This window comes from Cyprinus carpio, chromosome B15 (assembly GCF_018340385.1).
Source record: "Cyprinus carpio isolate SPL01 chromosome B15, ASM1834038v1, whole genome shotgun sequence".
In the NCBI taxonomy this organism is placed as follows: Eukaryota; Metazoa; Chordata; class Actinopteri; order Cypriniformes; family Cyprinidae; genus Cyprinus; species Cyprinus carpio.
The window spans coordinates 15,555,082-15,579,321 of NC_056611.1; the positions used below are offsets into that span (position 1 = coordinate 15,555,082).

At 35.3% G+C, this 24,240-nt stretch overlaps 1 protein-coding gene and 1 pseudogene across 1 annotated transcript; both read right to left on the reverse strand.

Annotated features, from left to right (window-relative positions):
• Positions 1–1,798, reverse strand: part of LOC109080991 — a 28,073-nt pseudogene extending 26,275 nt beyond the window's left edge.
• Positions 1,799–3,615: 1,817 nt separating this feature from the next.
• LOC109049480 (alpha-2-macroglobulin-like) lies at positions 3,616–23,789 on the reverse strand. Its single transcript, XM_042739432.1, has 34 exons — positions 23,696–23,789; positions 23,310–23,490; positions 23,033–23,189; positions 22,329–22,381; positions 22,193–22,213; positions 20,447–20,608; positions 20,262–20,350; positions 20,056–20,173; positions 19,833–19,953; positions 19,634–19,743; positions 19,381–19,551; positions 19,060–19,293; positions 18,734–18,946; positions 18,471–18,620; positions 17,300–17,425; positions 17,042–17,135; positions 13,508–13,631; positions 12,958–13,183; positions 12,761–12,887; positions 12,562–12,683; positions 12,412–12,463; positions 12,248–12,331; positions 11,993–12,169; positions 11,811–11,886; positions 9,099–9,255; positions 8,941–9,015; positions 8,697–8,859; positions 8,422–8,612; positions 8,128–8,340; positions 7,887–8,005; positions 7,553–7,634; positions 6,916–7,008; positions 6,714–6,819; positions 3,616–3,913 (listed from the first exon to the last, which is right to left on the reverse strand). The coding sequence occupies exons 1-34, from the start codon at positions 23,779–23,781 to the stop codon at positions 3,873–3,875; spliced, it is 4,314 nt and encodes a 1,437-aa protein (XP_042595366.1). The 5' UTR covers positions 23,782–23,789; the 3' UTR covers positions 3,616–3,872.
• Positions 23,790–24,240: the final 451 nt, after the last annotated feature.

The following is a 24,240-nucleotide window of genomic DNA, read 5'->3' on the forward strand; positions in this document are numbered from 1 at the left end:
TTTCCACTGAGAGAGAGGTAGAGCATGAAGTCAGTCGAATGTCATATTTCTTGGCAAACTCCTCGGAAATGAAATTGCCAGCAGCCATTAATCGAGTAAAGCAGAGGTAATGATCTGTTTGTCGTTTATCCACAATTCAACTGGAATGCTTACACACTGTGTATCACACAGGGAAGTGAGAGGAGTACTCACCGAACGTTGTGAGGAGGTAGATGCACGAGTAGGGCAGTTGTTACGTTGTTGGCCAGGTAAGCCACAGTACATGCATAGTCTATTTGAGATGCGTCGATCTCTCTCCTCAACAGACAGATGGTAAGTATTAACCTGCATGGGTTCAATAGATTCTCTGCAGCTTGATTGGGAGTGTGTTGAGTTTTATATGACTATGGAAATGTGTACATGGATTAAATCTGAATAAAAAATCTGCATCACATAATAAAAACTGCTGTATAAAATCTTACTTGTTTGGTAGTAATCATACACTTTGACCACAGCTGGCCTGAGATTCTTCACTGGAAGAACCTGTTTCATTTGTATCTGATAATTCATTGGGATATTTTTTGGGATCTGGAAGAAAAAAATCAAACTCATCAATCATGGTCATTATGGAAAAAATGTTTGTGATGAAACACTCAAATGCACCATTGCCGTATCAGCTGTGAATCCAGATAAGAGTTTAATATCCACAATGACAATGCTAATCATTTCATATCTGGAAAAGAGCAAATAGAAAGGAAAAGCTTCCTAAATGCCTCATAAAGTAACAAAATACGTAGAAATAAATGAGAAAAAAAGCCAGGACAATTCACAAAACACATGCAGTTTATATTACAATGTGTTAATAACCAAAGTGTTTCTTAGTTTAGTTTAGTGTTGCTGTGTTTCAATTCATATTGCTTTTATATTTATTATGATTTTAAAAATATTCAGGAAATATGTATTTATCAGTGAATCTTAAAGGAGTCATGAACTACTTCTGTTTTTATTTTGTACTGTTCTTTGAGGTCCACTTATGATGTTATCAAGATTTTTGCATCAAAAAACATAATTTAGAAGTACTAGGTTATTTTCTGTCCTGTTTTAACCCCCCTCATCACAACGCTCTGTTTGAAGGCATGGTGGATTGAAAACTTGGAACTAAACTCCCACTGCCATGATTGGCTAACATTTGTGTATGTTTGACAGTCTACGTCCTTCACAGATGGATGATGCTGTGATTTAAGTTTTAAAACTCCACCCTGAAATATATATTAGAGGAAGTAAAGTAAAATATTTTTGTTATGGATAAATAGGCATTGTTTCTGTGATAATGTTTAGTGACAAATAGCACACCTTCATTCTGTTGTTGAACAGGCTTCCCTGTTGGATCAAACAACCACAAACGTCTCATTTCTGCTTGTATGTAAATGTTTCCATTCACTGAAAAAGAGGATCTGGATGATCCCTCTATCACATCTTTAGGAAGAGTCAGATCCATTTCCACGCCTATGAACCAGAGAGACAGAAACACATATCAGTGATCAGCAGAGAAACACTATGATGCTAAATATTGTCTGCAAACCCTTTGGACACAGTAACCAGCTGTAGGTCTTGGTCTCTTCAGTTCCTTAAGCTTGCAGAATAAAACAAAAACATCAACACATCATACTAACATGAGCAGCATTAGGATCATGAAAAAAAAAAGATGTCTGAGAGCCGTTTGACGTACGCTGACCTGTACAAGCAGACTTCGTGTGACTGTGTCAATGCGTCCTCTCTCTGGCATGCTCACAATCTCATTGTCACACACAGTCTGGGACGAGTCTGCCTCTGCACTGAGACTCCTACAACACAAGACATGCAGATGAAGATACAACAGACACAAACACTGAGAAAAAATTATTCATACTGGAAAACAAGAACAGAAGGAGTGAGGATCCATTTAAAGGTTTTTCTCCCATTTGCACACAGACAGGATGAATACTGATCATCAGTAAAACTGTTTGCACTACAAACCAGTGTGTTCATAATTGATAATGCATTTAAATAATATGGTAAAACACAGCGGTTTTCAATATCAAGCAACAAAATGAGCTGTTTTGTACAGCTAAAAATAGCTGGATGTGAATGAAATTTACAAATGTCTGCGCCTGCTTTTACAGGAAGAAAAAGGTGGATATTCACAGATTCGAATTTCCCGGATCAATAACTTGTGAGTTAAACAAACAACACTTCTTTTCAATCTCTATATGTAGGCGGAGAGAAGTCCAAAGGGACCTGAGGCAAAGTGCAAAACCCGAAAATCATTACTACAAAAAAGAGTCAACAACTTCAATGTTACAAACTGTATTGTCACTAAATTCAATTTACATATCAATGGTCTCTGGTTATCCTACATCACTCAGTTTGAACAAATGTGCTTTTGCAAAATGTTCATATTTTATTAAAAAAACCTTAAAATTATAAAAAATAAAAATAATAAAAAATATTAAATAACTTCACTATTATTCAGTGTAATAAAATCGAATTAAGTGCACACATCAATGCTTTGATGCTGGTTATACGACAACACTTGACAAAAATTGATTTTGCATAATTTTTTATGATATTTTTTTATGAAAAAATATTGTAATAATTTTACTGGTATTAAAACATTCAATAAATTTACTTGTAACACATTGTTCTATCACCAAATTGTAGTGATACACAGTGTACACATCAGTGCTCTCCTGCTGGTTTTATACAACACTTAATTTGCAAATAAATTGCTTTTGCATAGCTTCACTGTAACACACTTTACTGTCACCAAATTCAGTTCATACATCAGTGCCCTCCTGCTGGTTATACTGTAACACTTAGCTTGGAAACAATTGCACTTGCATCGTTTTTTTTTTTTTTTTTTTTTTTTTTGTGAAAAATGCAATAACATCACTGTTATTTTTATGATTTCTTCAACTTCACTGAACTTTAAAACTTAAGCATTCCATTAAAGTGGGGCTGGCATGAAGAATGAAGGAATCATAGGAATGCTTATTTGTACATTGGAATATTTTTGATCATTCAAGCGTCACTTCAAAGCATCATCAGTTGCGCTCATGGGATCTGCCATAGTTTTAAGACATTCATATTAAATATGAATAAAGCAAGATGCCCTGTTGAAATATATGAGATGTATGATTTATTTCAACTGCAAAGGTAAAACGTGCAGGAGGAAAATCATGTGCAGGGGGGAGGAGAATGTTTACATCCAAAATGAAAGACTTCCGCATAGGGATACACCTGTGTATCCTCACTCATAACTCCTCTGGATGCTTCCTCACTCCTCACTCTTTGTTCCTCGCCTCCTCGCAGTGCAATAAGAGACTAAAAATGTCCTTCAAGATAGCTAACTTTGATTGGTTGGTCACAGGCTTGAGAACGGAGGATTGAGAAAAAGAGGAAACATCAATTTGAGATTTTTTAAGTTGAGGTGTATTTTCCTGTGTGTGCAGAAGGGTGGTGAAATGTTGTCTTCGGAGGATGCATTCCAAGGTAGGAAGGCAATAAGGCATGTCTGAATCCGCTTCACTTCCTGTCTCCTTCTCCTGATCAGTTTTTGAAGGCAGCATATATTTATAGAGCAGCTTTTTCCTGGGATGTTCTGAAAACATTACAGTTTATTGTACAATATTTTGGTGGTTTCCTAATTTTTACAACATTAAAATTATTTAATTTCTTATGATAAGATCAAACAAGTTCTGTTAAAAGACAAGAACAAATTACAAATTAAATTGTGAGTTACACTGAGTACACATTTGAAGATGCACATGAAAAATCACAAATGAAATAAACCAATGACACTGAGAAGAACTGCTCATATAGTATTATGAGCTGCAGAATTGAAGGGCATGACCTCATTGACAGTGGAAGGAGTACTCGGTTTCTGACTGATCACCTGAAGGAAGAAGGTAACATCAACACACAAATTAATAGAAGAATAGAAGTGGTAACACTTTATAATAACTTTCATTAATAAATCATTAACAAACATTTTGTATTGATTAATGAATCATTAGTTCATATATATTCTCATATCTAGAAATGTGAAATAATGTGCTTGTTGATGTTTATTAATAAATGTATTAAACATTACTTAATAATTAACATTTCATGTAAATTAAAATGCTTACAAATGTCATTAAACTTCTAATTCATATGATCATGCACATCTTGAAAATCTACAAATGATTTTATCAGATCTTATACAATGATTAAAAGCTTTTATAATGTTTTTTTTTTGCTGTTGATGTGTGATTGGTGTTGTTTTGGTGTCAGGTTTGATGGTATGGGTAGGTTTAAGGTTAGGTAAAAGGTCAGCAGTGTACAGGGGTTTTGATTAAAATTTGATTACTATAAGGGAACACCATTCAATCTGTTTAAATTGCATTGTTTTGATAAATGATAAATTAAGTATTTTCTTGAAAATAGTTTTTTTCCCACCTCCTGTTGATGTATGATTCAAGGAATATTCTGTTTAATGATTCACAAAAGTATACTAATGTAAGTACTGAGGCAATAAGAACATGCTTTGCACCCAAGTTACAATGTGTGTAATGTCTTTAAACATTGTTAAAGTAGCTAAAAGTCCAGTGCCAATGAGGATGCTAAAAAAAAATTAGTAAATGTTTATAAACATTTACAAATGATGAATAATTTCAACATTTGACTGAGTACTGCAAAAACATGAACAAATGATTAATAAATGTTTTGTGAAGATGTGAAAATAGGGTAAATTCCGGTCATTTGGGACACTTTTTGCCATCGAAATGACTGCTCATAAAGTTACTAATGATCAGTAAATGTTTATAAACATTTACAATTGATGAATAGTTTCCACTTTAGATTGGGTACTGCAAGTGTGTTATGAAATAATTTTTAAATGTTTTTAGTTGTTTATTTAGTATGTGTTTATAGAGGTTACAAGTGTGTGATATATGATTTTTAAATATTTTGATTCAAGCAATAAGCCCCGAGTAGCTGTGGTTTACAGTGAATTTATGACAGCTAAGGGGCGTTGTTAGGCATGACGCGAAGTGAAGCGGACATATACATAGTAGATATGTCCCAAATGATGCACTATACACTATGCATTAATATACTATGTACTTATGCACTATGTACTCAACCATGTAGTGCATGAATTATATAAGGTTATTTTGTCATTCATAATCGGAATCTGATAGCCCCTCCCCCTTCGTTACGTAATAAAAGCTGTGACAGTTGAGTGCATGAAGTGTACATTCCACATTTTTTTTTTCGGTTATTTAAGTGCATCATCCGGGTGTTTAAAGTGCACTTTTTCTTTTTGGAATTTACAGTGTGAACGCACTACTCACAGTATTTATACTACAAAACGTCATAGAATAGTGCACCGTATCACCGGTATGCCCTCGAGCATGAGCTCTTTAAGCTCTGCACTCTTCTGAAAAGGGAGGCGAGAGCACCAGCTCATTTTCATTTAAAGGGAACAAACACAAAAAACAGCACGTTTTGGCTCATACCCTTTCAACAAACTATAAAAAATTATCTGTGGGCTATTTTGAGATTAAACTTCAAATACACACTCTGGGGACATCAGAGAACAATTTAAAATATTGTATCAATTAATTCTATGGCACCTTTAAAATAAAGACAAATTTAATTAGCATATTCTTCTTACGTTTGTATGTCTAAATCAACAACAATTTTGCTTTGAAATGCGTTGCAAGATCTCCTAACTGAAGATCACATGATCACAAACGGAAATCGTTTCCGTGAAGTGACCATCGCATGTTCCCTTTGCTAATGGACTTCTGGAAGGGCCCTTCGCGTAGGGATTCAGTTGTTCACTTTCGTTTGGAACGTCCCTACAAGTGGCGTCCCCTTCCCGAAGTGCCCTTCAAGGGTGCAAAAAAGCCGTTTGGAATTCGCCCAATATGAGTTAATGAATATATTAACATGAATAGTTTGTGAAGTGTTTAAAATTAATAATCACGCTATATTTTCACAACATTTGTAAATGTAAAAATGACCATTAGCTAATATGTGAACTGAAGTTTAATGACACTTTAAACTTAATGGCAATAAGCATTCAACACTACATTAACAAATAAACTTGTAATCATTGTGTAATTCCTATTAAAATCATTTGTATATTTTTAAAACGCATTGAAAGTTTAATGACATTTGTGAACATTAACTAACGATCAGTTAAGCATTATATAATGTTTGTTAATGATTAATTAATGAAGCTTTTAATCAGTGTAAAACATCTGTCAAAATCATTTGAAGATTTAAAAAAAATGCATGATCACATCAATTGAAAGTTTAATGACATTTGTAAGCATTTCAGTTTACAATAAATAATGATCTGTTAATTTTTTGGTAATGTTTAATATGTTGATTAGTTAACATTAACAAGCACATTAGATATGTGAATATATATTAAGTAATGATTAGTTAAACATTATATAATGTTTGTTGATGATTTATTAATAAAGTGTGCATGCTAAGTGAGCATGCTAAGTGAGCATGCTAACTTATGGTAAATTAATTCTGTATGGCTTTGTGTCAACAACACAAAAGACAAGATAATATATTAAAAGTAAATAGTTTATGAATTACATGCTTTGTAATTTATATAATCAAAATGGTATTAAACGGTATACCTTAACATTTTTTTTTTTTTTTTCCTGAATGTTAAAATAAGATCTTACTTGTCTGGTAGTAATCATACACTTTGACCACTGCTGGCTTGAGATTCTTCACTGGAAGAACCTGTTTCATTTTCATCTTGTAATTCATAGAAATATGTTTTGGAATCTGCAGGAGGATAAACAAAAATACATACAGTATACAGTACCATTCATGGAAATTATTAAATATGTACTAATTTTATAAATGTTATTATTTATTTACCTCTGTTAAATAAACTATGACATGGTCTTCTTTTGTGTCGACCCGCTCCACATACTTCTGAGCAAGTACTGCTGAACTAAATGACGTTCTAAGCTATAGGGAAAATATAATTGTTTATATGAAAATATGATGATGATGATTAGTGTTTTTTTTTCAGTTTTTGCAAAGTTAAGCAAACATGCAAGTGTGCAAATGTGTAAAAATCGGTTTGTCTTAAAGTGCCCCTATTATGGATTTTCGAAAATTACCTATTCATGCAGTGTGTAACACAGCCCTAAGTGAATGAAAACATCCTGCAAAATTTTAAATCTGAAAGTGCACGTGTATAAAGTTATTGTCTCTCAAAAGAAAGTCAACTCTGAATCATTGAAATGAGTCGTTTTTCAACCATTATTGGAATGTTATTGAGTCATTTAAAGGAGGGGTTTGGAAAAATGAATTGTTGAGCGAATTGTTTGGGAGTCATTTAGCAAGTAAGGTAAAAAATAAATGCATATTATAAGACAATGAAAAGTGTTTTTTGACCTTGTATGCATGGCAACCTGTTGCTGGGGACTCCCAAAACTAAAATATTAACCTTTCATTACCCATAATAGGGACACTTTAATACACAATTACTTTATACACCCAAACACACCATTGATGTATCAGCTGTGAATCCTGATAAGATTTTAATATCCACAATGAGCATGTTAGTTGTTTCCTGGGGACCACCATACTTAAACAGAGAAAATTAACAGGCCTGATTTAATGCTAAAAACACAAACAAACAGGAACACAACATATGCATTTAAACCAGCAGATGCATCCAATATTTTTCTAAGTAATTGCAGCATTTTACAACTGATACTACTGAGAAATAACTTAACAGAAATAACAGATTGTCAGTAATTTTAGGGATTCACTAAAGAGGTGTTTATACACCTTAAAACAAAACAGTAGCCATAATAATAATCTAAATCTGTTTTTACTTGACAGTGAAGTTCAAAAAGAAATTTTGTTCCAATGTTTTGCAATCTCCCTCAATCTTAGCATCAATGCTAAGTGTTTTAGCTTCAGTGGGAGTGGGAATGTTGTAGAACTGAGCCACCTGATAGAGTCAACACACACACACAAAAAATTAATCAATCTTACAGAAAAATAACCACAACATGCTAAGAAAGGAAAGAGAAAGATTGAGTGTGAGTCAATGAAGCAGAATGCACTACAGACCTGCACAGACACACAGGTTGAGCCCTTCACTTCAATGCTGTATTTGGCTGGAACGTTCTGCAGCTGCTTCTCCTGGTACAGTAACTTGTTGTCCTGATTGAGATCAAAGCGGTGAGTGTCTGCTGCTGACTGTACAGTCACTGTGCTGGAGCCGTCAGAGCTGAACACTTTGGTGGCATACAAAGACAGAGCCTGAAGAGCCACCACTGTGTCCTGAGAAACAAATGTGTTCAGTAATGTGACTTTTACTCATTATTTAGCGATCATGTGTTTGATTTGAGTAGTTTGAGTCACCTGTGTGGAGGAGAATCCTCCATAGGCATTCTGCTGCTTCACAAGCCAGCTGACAATCCTGTTAGCAAATCCCAGATCAGCTGAAGTGAGTGAATCTGCAGTGAGAACAGCTAGCAGCACATATGAGCTGATCTCCACGGCCAGAGAATCAGAGTCAACAGATCCAGACTGAGACCAGTGGAGATGAGACCCTTTAGGAAACATGGACAAAAGAGACACCAGTAATTCAACAAGCATGAAAAGACAACAGAAATTCATCAGAAAAAATCTCTTACCGTCTGAAATAGCAACATCCTCCAGTTTCTTGAAAAGCTGCTGTCGAGTGTCTGTGTCTTTAGCCAGACTGAAAGTGTAGGCGAGCAGAGCAGTGGTGTAAGTGTTTTCGACATCCTTAACGACGGACTTCAAACATGACAAACCTTTACTAACGACAAGATCCTGAGACAAAAACAGAGAAACAGCAACTGTGAGTGTTATTTTTCTATGAGTTTATACTGTGTTTCCTGTAGATGAACTTACTGTGACTGGAGTTTCCAGTTCAAGTAGTGATGCAGTAATGTAGGCAGTCATGGTCACATTATCATTCACTCCACCCTGGAATACATTAGAGGAGCAAAGTAAAATATTTTTGTGATAGATAGGAATTGTTTCTGTGATAATGTTTAGTTATAACACACCTTCATTCTGTTGTTGAACAGTCTTCCCTGCTGGATAAAACAGCCGTCTGAATCTTGTCTGCTTATTAACCATTCCTTCGCACGCTGAATAATTTGTGGATCAATAAATATGTATTTCTGTGCTTTGCCAAAAGACCTCAGGACAAAGGCAGTCAACCTGGTGATTGAAAGTTTTCATTTAAATTATTTTATTAGTTGATTCAGTTGATTAAATAAGGCCTGTCAAACAATTAATTGTGATTAAAAACATCCAAACTAAAAGTCTGTGTTTACGTGTATGTACTGTGTATATTTATTATGCATGCATGTATATATTTAAAGCTGCAGTCCATAACTTTTTGCACTCTAGCGGTTAATAAAGAGAACGGAATGCATCTTGCGGAATGAACATTGTAGCCTGAGCTACTTTCTTTCTGTTTATGTCTATAATGATTCACGCAGATACTGGGCTACTCTGCAGCAGTTACTACCAGAACCAGTCTAAAATAGTGTGAATATAACAGGGTTTCTGCAGGATTTTTAATAAAAATTTAAGACCTTTTTAAGACCTGCACATATAAAATTAATACCATATGAGCGGGGTAGGGCAATGTCTATAGTACCATATTAAACTGTAAAATTACTGTAAAAAGCATAATTTACAGTTCAGATATAAGTTTTCACATAAACGAAAAGTTTTATAAAATGATAAACTTTACATTTCAGCCTTTAAACCATTTTTAAGAAAATGGATGAGTCAAAGTATTAATTGTTATATTAATTAAAACAATAATTATCACTAAATAATTATCAATTAAATAACATAAATAAGGGGTGTGTGATATTGACAAAAAATTATAATTTTCGATAATTTTCTGGGATTTTATCAATAACGATAATCAGACAATATTTTGCTATATAGTGTGTTATTGTGCTGATATCTTTTCTCTAATTGTGCTGACAGCTGAATCCTGAATTTTTTTATATTCTGCACATTCTGTGTGGTCAGTTCACAGCAGTGATAGAAATTAATCATTTCCAACAAGTTTTACATGCATTTTTACCTTTAAACCATTTTTTTTTTTCTAAAAGTGTGCACCATCTTTTGAGTCAAATTCTTGCATTTGGGCTATTACCAAGCAAATGAAATAAGTATCAATAAAAATTGATATTTGCAATGCAGAGGAAACACAGAAGCGACATTAGAAGTGGCATTTAGATGTATTTACAAACTGTTAAATGCAGCTCTGGGGGACATTAAATACTTTAACCTGGAGTTACAAATGCATTAATAATGTTTGATATTTTAAACATAAAACATTGAAAACTGATGTGTGAGATTTTTTTCAAAAATGAAAAGGTACCTTAAATGTGAAATTAAAACTGCCAGTAGGTGGCAGCAAATCACTGTTAAGTGAGTCATTGCGATTGAACCGAATCATTTAAACGGCTGATTCATTCAGGAAGGAAACACTGTTGTGTTGCTCAGAGACTCAAAACAGCATTGTGGCTGTGTTTGGAATGATTTTTTTTCTGTGTTCCATTTAAAGTGCATTGAATTGTGCGAGACGTGAATTTAAATTGTATTTATTTACCGAGGTATATGATGTCACACTTGTGAAGACGTTGCGCAGTGCAAATCCGTGAATGAATGTTCCGAAGTACAGTAAACTTCAACAGTTTTCCCCTGCTCAGGTAGTAGGGAGCAATGAACACTGTGTAGGGACCATGTCAGTGGGAACACAGTTCATGCACAGAGCTCACTTCTAAAGAGCTGATTATCTGAATCAGGTGTGTTAAGAGAGACATAACAAATGTGCAGATCAGGGGGTCTTGAGGACTGGAACATCATTCTGTAAGTGTTTTGTTTGCTTTTCACGATATTCTCGATAATATCAAATCGCACATCCTTAAAACAACAATTACGATATTATCACAGACCATACATGTTGCACACCCCTATGTTTAGATTTTTATTATGCATTGTCTTCTTATCAATCCACCAGTTCACATTTAAAGCTCTGCATGTTTCCAGGGTAAAACATGGGTCGATTATCGCATTGGTATGATCTCTGAACAAAAGAACAGTTTTACTGAAAATGCTCATTCATTCTCTGCCAGCAGGTGGAGCATTTGGTAGAAATATAACTGTTTCTCCAGTAACAGCAGACCGGACTTTGAACGTGCAGCGCTTGTGTTTATTCAATGAAATCTTAGCCTTTAAAGTTTAATCTTCACATTCAGCCATATCACAATTCTGGTCTTTCCGTCCCCAAATTTGAGACCTCTTGAAATCATAATTAAGACTTTCTTGTACAATTTAAGACTTTTTAAGACTTTTTAAAGACCCGCGTAAACCCTGTATAAAAACTTATTACAGGTGTACTGTATTGATTCAGGATAAGCCAGAAACACGGTTTGGAAAATTGATTCATGATCAATTATTTTTTATATATATATATATATATATATATATATATATATAAATATATATATTCATGTATGTGTGTATTTATATATACATAATAAATATACACAGTATTATTATTGTATGGTGCAATTGCTTTTTTTATATTTTTGTTATTTTGAGTATGTGATTGCTGAAAAATTGTCATTTGACAGTCTATACATAAATTGTTGGAACTAAATATCGTCTATGTAAAGTAAAAATACTTATTTTAACTTTGTAACTATGTAGGAAAAAAGTGAGAGTGAAAAGTTACAAATATTTACCATGTATTCTCATCTCCGTGTCCAAATGTGCTGTATGCACCACTAGTATGTCTGTAGTTCAGCTGTCTCTGGTATCCTGAATTTAAACATTCTGGGTTGATCAAGTGTTTCTGAAGTCAAATGTATTGTGACTTAATTTCTCAGTATTTCAGTATTCTGTTTATATGATTGATTTCTCTCACCACTCTTAAGGAAGGCTGTGGCTCTCTCTCGGATAGCTGAGGTGAGCTGCTCTGTGTTTTCCAGATACTGCTGAATGTAACTATTGGGATAAAGAATAGACATGTTTTGTTCTCCACAGCCATAAGGCATCTGTAGTAATCCGTGCAGATTCTTCAGTGCACGACCCAATATGTCTCCTACAAACCAAACACCAATGAAACACTACATTTTAGAAACACAAACTCCTCATTTCTGCTTGTATATGTCAATGTTACCTATGACTGAAACAGAAGATCTGGCTGATCCCTCTATCACATCTTTAGGAAGAGTCAGATCCACTTCTTCTGAGAGAGTGTCGCCTGTAAACCAAAAAGAAAGAAACACACATCAGTGATCAGCAGAGAAACACTATGATGCTAAATATTGTCTGCAGACAAACCCTTTGGACACAGTAACCAGCTGTAGGTCTCTGTCTTCTCAGTTCCTTCAGCCTGCAGCATAAAACAGTAACATCAGCACATCATACTGACATAAGCAGCATTAGGATCATGGAGAAATGAAGTCTGAGAGCCATTTGACGTGCACTGACCTGTACAAGCAGACTTCGTGTGACTGTGTCAATGCGTCCTCTCTCTGGCACGCTCACAATCTCATTGTCACACACAGTCTGGGACGACTCTGCCTCTGCACTGACTGTAATATTCAAGACTCCTACAACACAAGACATGTACGTGAAGATACAACTGACACAAATACTGAGAAACAATGATTCAGACTGGAAAACTCACCAAGAACAGAAGGAGTGAGGATCCATTTAAATGTTTTTCTTCCATTAGCACACAGACAGGATGAATACTGGTCATCAGAGGAGGCTTTGAGAGTGTAGTCTGAGGAAGGAGCTGGAGTCACTTTAACCTGTCAATCAAACTCACATGATTAGTGGCATATTTGATATGATTGGATAAGACTGAGTCTGAAGTCTCACCATGATGCACTTGGACAGATAGTTGAAGACAGTTGCCTTCAGCTCAAAGATCTCCCCACGGATGATGGAGTAAGGCAGAGAGAGCTCCAGGAAGAAGGGCTGGAAAACTGTCAGCTTAGCAGGAGGAGCCAGACCCAGACCTTTGGAGGACAGACAGAAGGCCTCCGTGTCCCAAGAGGTGATTGTGTCAGGAACCGTGACGGGAACCTGAGCTGATCCAGAGTCCCTGTGTTGAAATTACAACACTATTTGATTGGACTTTTAAGTTGCTGTTTTGTTTTTACAACATTCAGCGCAGATATAAAACACTGATAATCTGATTCATAGTAGATCTCTAGTATGTCTAATTTTAATCAGTCCGAGTGAATCCAATGAAAGTTCTGTTTATATGAACCCTAAACTTTGCAATCCAATTCACGTATTCATTTACATGTGCATTTATGTATTCTGAACACAATCTCATTGCAGGCACAGTGCCAAGAGAAGCATTGCAGTTATTGTGGTTTTAATATGATGTTAAATGATGTTGGCAGAAAACATTGTCACTAACCCAACTGCAGCCAGTTGCCAAATCCATGTTTCAGGAAAGACAGTACGAACTGTCACGTCTGTTGAAGAGCCTGCTTTCTCCATTTCAAGCGCTGTACCAGATAGAATGTAATACTTATACATCCCTACAAAAAAAGCACACAATATGATGTGATACCTGAATCACAACATGTACTGTAGCAATTTAGTACAGAACTACTGTCTCGTATCTCTGTCACATTAAACACTTTCAGAAATATCTAAACTATATTCACAACATTGTGTTCACAAAATTAAAACTACCTAGAGTATATTCTTTTATAATTTCAACCATGATGATATTTTCCCTTTTATAGTTTACAGGTGCTGGTCATATAATTAGAATATTATCAAAAAGTTGATTTATTTCACTAATTCCATTCAAAAAGTGAAACTTGTATATTATATGTATTCATTACACACAGACTGATATATTTCAAATGTTTATTTCTTTTAATTTTGATGTTTATAACTGATAACTAAGGAAAATCCCAAATTCAGTATCTCAGAAAATTAGAATATTGTGAAAAGGTTCAATATTGAAGACACCTGGTGCCACAGTCTAATCAGTTAATTAACTCAAAACACCTGCAAAGCCTTTAATGGTCTCTCAGTCTAGTTCTGTAGGCTACACAATCATGGGGAAGACTGCTGACTTGACAGTTGTCCAAAAGACGACAATTGACACCTTGCACAAGGAGGGCAAGACACAAAAGGTCATTGCAAAAGAGGCTGGCTGTTCACAGAGCTCTGTGTCCAAGCACATTAATAAAGAGGCGAAGGAAAAGGAAAAGATGTGATAGAAAAAAAGTGTACAAGCAATAGGGATAACCGCACCCTGGAGAGGATTGTGAAACAAAACCCATTCAAAAATGTGGGGGAGACTCACAAAGAGTGGACTGCAGCTGGAGTCAGTGCTTCAAGAGCCACTACACAAAGACGTATGCAAGACATGGGTTTCAGCTGTCGCATTCCTTGTGTCAAGCCACTCTTGAACAACAGACAGCATCAGAAGCGTCTCGCTTCAAAAAGGACTGGACTGCTGCTGAGTGGTCCAAAGTTATGTGCTCCGATGAAAGTAAATTTTTGCATTTCCTTTGGATATCAGGGTCCCAGAGTCTGGAGGAAGAGAGGAGAGGCACACAATCCACGTTGCTTGAGGTCCAGTGTAAAGTTTCCACAGTCAGTGATGGTTTGCGGTGCCATGTCATCTGCTGGTGTTGGTCCACTGTGTTTTCTGAGGTCCAAGGTCAACACAGCCTTATACAAAGCTTCCAGTACCTGGTTTAAGGACCATGGTATCCCTGTTCTTAATTGGCCAGCAAACTCGCCTGACCTTAACCCCATGGAAAATCTATGGGGTATTGTGAAGAGGAAGATGTGATATGCCAGACCCAACAATGCAGAAGAGCTGAAGGCCACTATCAGAGCAACCTGGGCTCTCATAACTCCTGAGCAGTGCAACAGACTGATCGACTCCATGCCACGCCGCATTGCTGCAGTAATTCAGGCAAAAGAAGCCCCAACTAAGTATTGAGTGCTGTGCATGCTCATACTTTTCATTTTTATACTTTTTAGTTGGCCAAGATTTCTAAAAATCCTTTCTTTGTATTGGTTATATTCAAGTTATATTCTGATTTTCTGAGACACTGAATTTGGGATTATCCTTAGTTGTCAGTTATAATCATCAAAATTAAAAGAAATAAACATTTGAAATATATCAGTCTGTGTGTAATGAATGAATATAATATACAAGTTTCACTTTTTGAATGGAATTAATGAAATAAATCAACTTTTTGATGAAATTCTAATTATATGACCAGCACCTGTATACTGTAACTATTTATTTCCAAAACATTTTGTAATATTCTAATAAATTTAAATCAGTTTTCTTTTAATCAAGGGGCCTATAAATAATTTATAACTTTATAAATAAAGTTGAATTGAAAAAAAAAAAAAAAAATCCGTCTAACATATACATCTAACATTGTATTGGCTGCATCAAAGTTTCTATTTTCTGTCACAAAGGGTATCTGAAAGGAGATATTTTTTATTTTACAGAAATCACCTTTCAAAAACTAAAATGAACAACTGGTTTGGACTATATCGAATATTTTGGGGATTTGTTATAACACAAACTTCAACGAATGGGACGAGACCTGGTTGAGCTGCACTAAAGAAGACAACGAGTGTTATTACTATGTCAGAGACGCGCTAGTGTTCCCAAGACAGACCAGCTTAGAGTGTTTACAATCATCCGGGTTTAAATTGCACTCAAATTGATTTGATTTCGACAAGCTCGCAGCAGGCAGCTATGGTAAGAGGCAGGACATTTCCCGACCTGCCACCGAGTGCTGTCAGTCACAACACACACTGGCCCAGCTTACCAATCACAGCACACACTGGCCCAGCTAACCAATCACAGCACATCTCGTATTCCAGAAGGCAGGCCTTCATTTGATACAGAAACTATTCAAGCCATTTATACAAGACTGGGGAGAGAGGTATTGTAATAATGTAAAATATGTGAAAAATAATGTGTTTTTCGAACAACCTAGTATGAGTGCCTGTTCTAGTACACCCCCAAAACAAATTCAAGACTTTGTAAAAGAGCATAATAGGACCCCTTACAGATACTTTTGATTAGTTTAATTTGTATAATTTTATATTTTGGTTATTTTATAATGTTTATTGTGATTTCTATATTCAACTGTTGTTTATTTGAGCAAGATTTAATCTTTCTAAGAGTTTTTTGGTTATATTTTATTTTATTCCCAACGTGCTTTTGTATGTCACTTCCTGTTTTGTCATCCGCATGAAGAGATGGAACAATGTAATCATCGCAAAGTTAAAAGATGTTAATCATAAGCCATCTAATCAAGAAACTTCAAGATGTAATCCTCTCTCTTAGCTCACAGGCAGGCAAAAATGGAATGTGGATGTATTTTCTTTTTATTTACGAGTTTAATGAGATATGCATGTTTTCCATGTAACTGAATGTGTGACTGGTGTTTGTTGTATATTTTGTTCTTTTTTACTCATAGAAGTTGCTGTCTATTTCAGTGTCTATATCGATGAGTGCATTAAACATCTGTGAAAGAAGGAACCTCAGCCTTCGCATTGTGACTAAGGGCGGTATAAAAATATCAAATAGTGTGAAGAAACAGATACACTATCAACAAAATACAAAGAATATTAATAAGTATAATAAAAATATAAAAGCCAATACATTAAACTTAAACATATTGTCTTTATAACTTCATACCTTTCTCTCAGAACAAATGACCATTTACATTTTGAGAGGTGTATTTCTTGCAAGCAGCACCTTGATGTCACAAATTTTGAGAACTGCTGATTTAAATATCTTTATAGATCAGACAAATCAAAACAAAGATTAATTTGTGCTCTTGCAGTGTCTTTATGAAAAAGTGCTTAATAATGGTAAATTCCAGTCATATTAAATCACTGATAGTAAATGCATGCATTAATGAACTCATACATACATAACAGATATTACCTATATCTCCATATCTGTGATAAGCCAAGCCCTTGTATAACAGACACTGAGGGACTCGCACAGCCAAATTTGTAGCCATTTTCAGCCCCACACTCTGTCCAACAGCAAAATGAACCACATTTAATGTAACATACATAAAATACAATTTTTTGTAGCTGTCAGAATAAGAGGAATTTTAAGCACATGCATTGATATATTTATGCATGTAGATACTCACCTAATCTACTGCACTGTTACACATATTAATCCACTTGTTACCTTTAAGGATTCAAAGGCGTTGTCTGTCAGTACAGCTCGACGGGGTCTCACATGCAGACACTCCTGCTCATCTTCTACGCTGTAAGGATAATCTGAGACTGACTGCACTGGCAGCAGGTTGAAGATCTGTGATGAGACCACATTCACACTAAATAATTCATGTCAGTGTACCTCTTAATCTTTATGTTGCGGTGGGAAAGAAAATTAGGTTTAAAGGGATAGCTCACCCAAAAATGAAAATTACTCCATGATTTACTCACCCTCAAGCCATCCTAGGTGTATATGACTTTCTTCTTTCAGATGAATACAGTTGGAGTTATATAAAAAAAATGTCCTGGCTCTTCCAACTTTTATAATGGCAGTGAATAGTTGTCAAGAGTTTGAAACAAAATAAAGTACATCCATCCATCATAAAAAGTACTCCACACAGCTCCAGGGGCTTAATAAAGACCTTCTAAAGTGAATCGATGCATTTGAGTAAGAAAAATATCCATACGAACATTTTTATAAACTTTATTATCTGTATTCTGTTGATTGTGGTAAGTGTATTCAGGTTAGTGTGGGGTTTTTGAGGATTTTTTAGCTGTAGCGTAAGCTCCGGTGAGAATATGCTAGTCTCTCAAGAATTAAGTTTTGTTTACAACAAAAGAAAGTCTCCTCTTGGCTTATATCGAAATCCTCCAACATTTTTCTTTACAAATCCTTATTTTGTACTTCTAATTTTTTAGTTTGAAGCATGCATGACAGTGGAAGATAGAGATTACGGTTTATAAAATTGTAAATATGGATATTTTTCTTATACAAATGCATCAGTTCACTTCAGAAGGCCTTCATTAACCGCCCGGAGTCATGTGGAGTACTTTTTATGATGGATTGGATGCACTTTATTTTGCTTCAAAATCTAGACCACTACCCACTGCCATTATAAAACTTGGAAGAGCCAGGATATTTTTTAAATATAACTGATAATATTCATCTGAAATAAGAAAGTCATATACACCTAGGATGGCTTGAGGGTGAGTAAATCATGGGGTAATTTTCATTTTTGGGTAAACTATCCCTTCAACACCCATGTCACCTTAAACAATAATAATGATTATAGTAGACACTAGATTCATATATTCCAACTATTAAGACAGATAATCAACACTGATTCTTAAAGCAATTTCACCTTGTCAGTATCCAGACGTTTCCCTGACTCCAGGATCAGGACGCTCTGATCTACAGCACTGAGGCCGCACAGTGAACCAGGCTGAGCTGAGAGCTGAAGGGTGTTTTTCTCACCAGGAACTGCTTTAGCAGGAGAAAACTGCAGAGACACCTGTGACGACAACAGTAGGTGTGTCATTTTAGTATTGAATCAGAATGACTGTGCTTGTGTAAATGGGCAGGTGTGTGTGTGTGTGTTTTTTTTTTTTTTTTTTTTTTACATGCCTTGTTTTTGAAACACTTTTCAATGTCAATTTTTTTGCTACCAGCAATAACATTTTCACTGGGCAGTACACAGTAGGTCAGAATCTGCACTGCAGGAGCCAGATCTGCACCAACAGACAGTTTGAATGACACAGTGCCACTTGCTGCTCGATTAGAAGACTTCACTTCAACCTTCTCATATCCATGATGAACAATCACTCCTCTGGACAAGACCTGAAACAGACAGATGACACTCCGATGACAAACTGACCAGTGAAGCCAGCTAATACTGTTAACAAACAATAAATACATCAGTGTAAGAATGTACATACTGCACATGTTCTCACCATATAGACAATATCAGTTTTGAAGTCTTCAACAGTCTCTCCAACAAAATAATACTTGATGGTCACTGTAAACTCGGCATCACACTTTAATGGTTGATCAATATTCTCTATAATCAGTTCACTTAATGTTGGGGTGTATGGAGTGGCAGGCTGGAAAAGCTGAACTGTTTTTATATCCGTAGAGTAGAAAGGTGTTTTGTAACCAAGATGCTGAAAGGCTGGATACACACTTGCCTGAAAAAAAAAGAATGTGCCAATATTTTAATGTAATCAAAACATTAACTGATCAAACACTTGGTGGATGAGCAGCAACTGTCATACCATCAGATTAATGTCTTTTTTAGAAACACTAGATGTATTAAGAGTGAAGCTGGCCAGTCCATCGCTGTCTGTAGTGAGATTTAGGAGCAGTTTTGAGGACCAGGTTTCACCCTCCAAAAGATAAACCACTTTGTTTTGTATTGGTGCACCTTTGAAATTTGAGAGTTTGATCTGTTGAAAATAAGATTTTGAAGAGATAAATGATTCTGTACATATCAATGCTGTTAAACTAGAAACCTGATCTTAGACTTACCTTTCCTTCTATAACTGATCCATGTTCATATGTTTTGGGCAGGTCAGTAAGTGTGCATTTGCCAATTTCAAAAGTAAGAGATATAGATTCAGATTTCGTCATGGTGATCTCTGTAAAATACAAATATATGGTGAGAGTGAAACTTGCATTTTAATGAAATCAGATTTTAAAACTCTCCTTTCAAGACTTAATGGATCACCTGTTCCTTCTTCTGTGACTATTGCTTCAACATGAAGAGAATTTTCAAGTTGATCCTCATATGTTGAATTTAAAAAGGCAGATACATCTAAGGTATGGATGGCACAGCCTGTCCTTTTCATCTGATGGAAATGAATGAACACAAACACAATGCCTAAGAGTGTCTTAATAATCTGGATGTAGGAAATAAATTTCACGTCACTTTTGGTACTGCACTGACAAACCTCAGTGGTTTCATTCACACATATTGGACTGTGTTTGTCTTGTCTGTAAGAGTAGCGTGGAATATCACGACACACTTTTACCCATGATTTACCAGATACAGGCTGCTTGTACGTGTATCTGTAAAAAATGTACAAGTCAAAGATGGATGGGAGAAAACAATACTTTCTTTATGCTTTTAATATGTTTAAGTAAAGATGCTACTCACTTTCCACAAACCTCAACTGCCATGAACTCATCATCTATGCTCACTGTCTCTGGTGCTGTAACAGTGACTTCAAACTTAGGCAAAACTACAGAGGACGAAAGTTATAGTTTATTATTAATCACATTTTGATTTTGTATGAAATGTGTCCCATGCAAACATTGCAAATCATTTATTACTTACCATATTTTTTTCACTTTAAAATCATGTGAGATCATCCTGTCACCAATATAAGCCTTCAGTTTGTACATGCCTTGACGGCCTTCCGGGTTTAATTCATAAGAACGCTGCAAAATCCACCTTGTTGAAGAAACATTTGTCCATTGACCAATTCTGTTACGGTTACTGTCCTATTTAATACAAAACACAAAGTGCAGTTAGTTACAGCCAGCTACACATATTATGATAAATAATGAAGAAATACAGAATAATTACTGAAAACACAATGCAAAAATCAGTCAGTGCCAGTGTTGTGCTTGTCATGAATGACTGTACAGAAGAAGGTTTTGTGTTCTTACCTCAAGGTACCACTGAACTATACTGTAAAAAAGCAAATTTGTAAAACTGATATGATTAAAAGCCAACATCATGTTTGCGTGTTGAACAAATGTAAAAATAAAGACAAGACAAGAAAAAAAAAAAAACATGCCAGACCTGCTGATCAAGTGGTGAAAAGTTTTTGATCCATGGTAACAACTCTAAAATTCACTGTGAAAACAAAAAATGTGTGATAAATATAATTAAATCCATGTTTGTATTGTGATAACCAGTATTTCAGATCTAATGGACTGTAAGCTGTAGCTATTCCTGACTGTACTATTTTACGATGCTCATTCACTCGAAATTATAGGTATTCTTTATCTTACATTTCACACTGTACATTTCTAATTCCTGGGTTTAATGTTCTATTTGTATATTTGCAGTACCAGTGTCATCAACTGCACAAATGTACTAGCATGGCAACCTGTTTTACATAAATGCTCCAGCACTGCGCATCCTCCTTTTATTGCAGACTGTACTATCAGTTTTTTTCCTGACATTGGACTTTTAGGTGGACTAAAAGAGAAGAATAAAAACACACTCTTCCTCAAGTGTTTTCCATCAACATTTTACATTTTTAATCTCAAAAGCTAAAACAACTGTTTATACAGCACATGGTTTTCATTTCCATTATATTTTTTCCATGACAGTGATATTTTTAACACTGTATCATTTTACATTGTACATGTTTGACCTCACAAAGCTGGGGTAAAATCAAACTGTGATGCTCAATATATTGTTTATTAAAATGTAGCTTTGTGAAGGAAGGGGTACAGGCCACAAACAAAAGTATTTACATTTGTTTAAAACTTTATAAACAGTCACAGCTCACCTGTCTGTCCTGGAATATAGATGGGTTTATCAGTCTGGATAAAGGTCAGAGGATGGTAACGTCTGAACATGACTTTTCTCTCTTCAGTCATCTTGAAAGACTCTCCTTGAAGTTCCACCTTCATTCTCTGCACAGATTCTTCTTCTACCAGAGGAGCATGATGAGAAGTAATATCCTGTATTCACAACCTCAGCAAACAGACCATCTCAAATACCTAGATGAATTATGATGAAACAAACATATCTGAATATATTTATTATAATGTGCTAATGACAGACCTTGAAGTTAAAGCAGCGGTGAAACTCTTCCTCAGCTTTTCTCCTGCAGCAGTAAAGTGCTCTGGTCACCATGAACCAGATAAATGTTCATTGTGACGAGGCTTTCATTGGGCTTGAGAAGACTTGCACACAGTTGGCCCTTTTAAATTTGAAGAGACATGGCACTATGAAACAGAGTCACCGGGAATGAAAGATTGTGTGAGCAGGTTTTTTTTTGAATCATCAGTGCCAGTGTTGTGCTTGTCATGAATTGACTGTACAGAAGAAGGTTTTGTGTTCTTTACCTCAAGTACCACTGAACTATACTGTAAAAAAGCAAATTTTGTAAAACTGATATGATTAAAAGCCAACATCATGTTTGCGTGTTGAACAAATGTAAAAATAAAGACAAGACAAGAAAAAAAAAAAAACATGCCAGACCTGCTGATCAAGCGGTGAAAAGTTTTTATCCATGGTAACAACTCTAAAATTCACTGTGAAAAACAAAATGTGTGATAAATATTAATTATAATCCATGTTTGTATTGTGATAACCATATTTCAGATCTAATGGACTGTAAGCTGTAGCTATTCCTGACTGTACTATTTTACGATGCTCATTCACTCGAAATTGTAGTTATTTTTTATCTTACATTTCACACTGTACATTTCTAATTCCTGGGTTTAATGTTCTATTTGTATATTTGCAGTGCCAGTGTCATCAACTGCTCAATCGTACTAGCATGGCAACCTGTTTACATAAAGGCTCCAGCACTGCGCATCCTCCTTTTATTGCAGACTGTACTATCAGGTTTTTCCTGACATTGGACTTTTAGGTGGACTAAAAGAGAAGAATAAAACACACTCTTCCTCAAGTGTTTTCCATCAACATTTTACATTTTTAATCTCAAAAGCTAAAACAACTGTTTATACAGCACATGGTTTTTCCATTATATTTTTTCCATGACAGTGATATTTTAACACTGTATCATTTTACATTGTACATGTTTGACCTCACAAAGCTGGGGTAAAATCAAACTGTGATGCTCAATATATTGTTTATTAAAATGTAGCTTTGTGAAGGAAGGGGTACAGGCCACAAACAGTATTTACAGTTGTTTAAACTTTTAAACATTCACAGCTCACCTGTCTGTCCTGGAATATAGATGGGTTTATCAGTCTGGATAAAGGTCAGAGGATGGTAACGTCTGAACATGACTTTTCTCTCTTCAGTCATCTTGAAAGACTCTCCTTGAAGTTCTACCTTCATTCTCTGCACAGATTCTTCTTCTACCAGAGGAGCCTGATGAAAATAATATCCTGTATTCACAACCTCAGCAAACAGACCATCTCAAATACCTAGATGAATTATGATGAAACAAACATATTTGAATATATTTATTATAATGTGCTGATGACAGACCTTGAAGTTAAAGCAGCGGTGAAACTCTTCCTCAGCTTTCTCCTGCAGCAGTAAAGTGCTCTGGTCACCATGAACCAGATAAATGTTCATGACAAGGCTTTCATTGGGCTTGAGAAGACTTGCACACAGTTTGGCCTCAGATCCTGACTCGATCACTGCAGGAAACGTCACCGTGAAAGATCTGTAAAGATATAATAAGGCATTCAATCATTTGAGTAATAAGATTTTTTAAATATTTTTTTTTTTTTTTTTACATTTTCAGAAAATGCTGAAATGGATTTTATTGCAAAACATTAAAGTTAAAGTGTTGCCCCTTTTTTAAATAAGAAAAAGTGACAGACGATTAATACAGAAATTAAACCAAATAGAAACGCTTAGTTACTTACGGCCCTGACGTTTGTCCATTGATACAGACAAGAAGGAGAGAGAACAGAAGGAGCCGTTTCCAACAGCAGCTAATGCTCAGATCCATGATGACGAGTGATCATCCAGGTCTTGACATGAACTGAACCGTCTCTTATAAAAGGAGTCTCCTGCTAAAGGTGGTCCTTCAAAAACATTTGTATTGATTATTTGATTAATGATTCAACCATGTAGGCAGCACAGTTTGAAAACTTGTACAATATTAGCACTACTAAAGCCTAAAAAATACATCTGTGCTATAGTAAATATTAAAAGCATTATGACACATTATGTAATAAATACTTACAAAACATATTTTACAGTTTAACAACTCAAAGTTTACAATGAATTTATGCTGCCATTATACAAGGAAATGTATATTTATTTTTATATTTTATTTTATATAGTTTTTAGTCATTCACATGTTACACATACAGTAGCGGTGGAGCTTCTGGTGGCACGTATATTGTTTTATTTCGTCACACTCTACAAAATTAATAAACACAACAAGAAATTAGTTAATTTCACA

Excerpts from the sequence above, each read along its gene's own strand:
- LOC109049480 (XM_042739432.1), bottom strand. The coding sequence starts at position 23,781 with ATGGATCTGAGCATTAGCTGCTGTTGGAAACGGCTCCTTCTGTTCTCT. Across the intron at positions 19,744-19,832 it reads AGTCACAGAAGAAGGAACAG|AGATCACCATGACGAAATCT; the intron begins GTGATCCATTAA and ends TGTATTTTACAG. Across the intron at positions 8,006-8,127 it reads CAACCTGTGTGTCTGTGCAG|GTGGCTCAGTTCTACAACAT; the intron begins GTCTGTAGTGCA and ends TGACTCTATCAG.